The sequence below is a fragment of the Bison bison genome, unplaced genomic scaffold (assembly GCF_000754665.1).
Source record: "Bison bison bison isolate TAMUID 2011002044 unplaced genomic scaffold, Bison_UMD1.0 scf7180017858778, whole genome shotgun sequence".
Classification (NCBI taxonomy): Eukaryota; Metazoa; Chordata; class Mammalia; order Artiodactyla; family Bovidae; genus Bison; species Bison bison.
Window position 1 is genome coordinate 1 of NW_011489350.1, and position 2,078 is coordinate 2,078.

General features: G+C 46.2%; 1 protein-coding gene across 1 annotated transcript in view; it reads right to left on the bottom strand.

The window, feature by feature from the left end:
* Positions 1-41: 41 nt before the first annotated feature.
* LOC104980725 (ATP-dependent RNA helicase DDX19A-like) overlaps positions 42-2,078 on the bottom strand; it is a 15,137-nt gene continuing 13,100 nt past the window's right edge. Inside the window, exon 8 of the mRNA XM_010829507.1 lies at positions 42-410. Coding sequence (XP_010827809.1) covers positions 229-410 — 182 coding nt within the window. The 3' untranslated portion in view covers positions 42-228. The remainder of the gene's footprint in view (positions 411-2,078) is intronic.

A 2,078-nucleotide genomic window follows, 5' to 3' on the forward strand; every position in this document is an offset into this window, starting at 1 on the left:
AGGAAGGGGGAGCAGACGTGGGGCAGGGACGGCTGACAGAGAGTCCCTGAGTCTCCCTCCTTAACCCGGGCAGGGGGCGTGCTCAGCGCTGACATGGAAATAAATGGCCCATCAAACAAAAGCCCCTGAGAGCTGCGAAGAGCCTGGCAGGGGCAAGAAGGGGAGTGTGAGGGAACAGGAGCAGGAACTGCAGGTCGGGAGCCGAGAAGGCCCTCCTGGCTTGAGGCCCTACCTCTGGATGCGGATGCTCTGATCTTGGTGGCCCTGAGTGGCTATCATCACGTCAGCCTCGTCCAGGACAAACACCTTGATCTTCTTGGGGTCGATGAACTTGAGCTTGGAGCACCAGTCCAGAACGGTCCCCGGGGTGCCAATGACAATGTGCTCACTGATTTTCTGACCTCTTTCCACTGTGGAGACAAGATGTGTTCTGTGGGCATTTTTATCTAAAACTTTTGGGTTCTTCTGCTATAAAACGGCCATGATGACACCTGTCTCAGTGCACTGTGGTTGGGAATAACTCATACAGTGAATCTTCCATGCATGTTAGTTTCCTTTACCTACCTCCTCCTATAATTTCCCATCATCCAGGCTCTCTCTCTTTAGCATTACTCTTATTCTTTTATATCATCCCTTTACTCATGCTTCACTGATTTCCTTATAAATTGGTAGTTTTGAGTCCTGGGATTCTGGCCCAGTGATTTTTTTGCCTCGTTGCTAAGTCACTTCAGTCGTGTCCGACTCTGTGCAACCCCACAGATGGCAGCCCACCAGGCTCCCCCATCCCTGGGATTCTCCAGGCAAGTACACTGGAGTGGGTTGCCATTTCCTTCTCCATTCTAATTGTGTAGACGGTTTTCCTAAATACAAATTCTATTAGGAAAAAAAAAATCACAACAGCACATTACTCTCCAACTACAGCTCGTAGGAGCTGAAACCGCTTTATTCATCTATCAAAATTATTACTGCATGGGACTTACCTGGTGGTCCAGTGGTTAAGACCCCATGCTTCCACCACAGGGGGCAGAGGTTCAAGACCCTGGCTGGGGAAGTAAGAACCTGCATGCCTTGTGTCAACTGTCACCCGCTGCACCCCCCTCCTCCCAAGAAGAAATTTAGAACACTAAAAAAAAATTGACTACTGCCTGTAGCCTTTGATCAGAACTTGCACTATTAGGAATCAATCCTGTATGCATATGTGCGTGGGCCTGTGCTTAGTCACTCAGTTGTGTCCGACTCTTGCAACCCCACGGACTGTAGCCCGCCGGGCTCCTCTGTCCATGGGATTCTCCAGGCAAGAATACTGGGGTGGGTTGCCATTTCCTTCTCCACGGGTGCTCTAGGAAGGAGAACCAAATGGTTGAAGGGTATGGGAGAAAGAAAAGTTTCTACCATATACCCTTTTTAATTTTGAAACACGTGAATGTTTTTAACTTAAATTTTAAAAACAAAATTTAAAATTTGAGAAGGGGACTCTGGTTAGGAATACATCAACTCCACTGTAAGAGTTTTAAGTGAACTCGACACACTGTGATTTGCACTGGACACTGCTGATCAGTCTACACTGAATTTTTAAAAAATGGTACATTAAGTATTTATTAATATATTTAATATATAATTAATACAGAGTAATACATTAATCCCTCACACACAGTGAGGTCCCCTGTTATTATAAAACGATCTAGAGGAGACCCACGCTGTCACAAGGTCCACACAGTGAGGTCCCATTATTATAAAACGATCTAGAGGAGACCCACGCTATCACAAGGTCCACACAGTGAGGTCCCCTGTTATTATAAAACGATCTAGAGGAGACCCACGCTGTCACAAGGTCCCAGTACACCACGCTTAGTTGTGCCGGTCAGTTTGAGATATCAAACACACAGAGATACCGAGCCTAATAAGTTCTGGCTAAAGTGCTGTTGCTGCACGCTGAAACATGATGCTTTTCTCCAGGAAAAGGCCTTGTGTGATCATTTGTGTGTGAACTGTACTAGCCATTTTTGTTCGTTGACTGACAAACTATAGAAAATTAAGTAGGGAATCTGACACACTTTCTCAGAAATGAACAAGGAGAG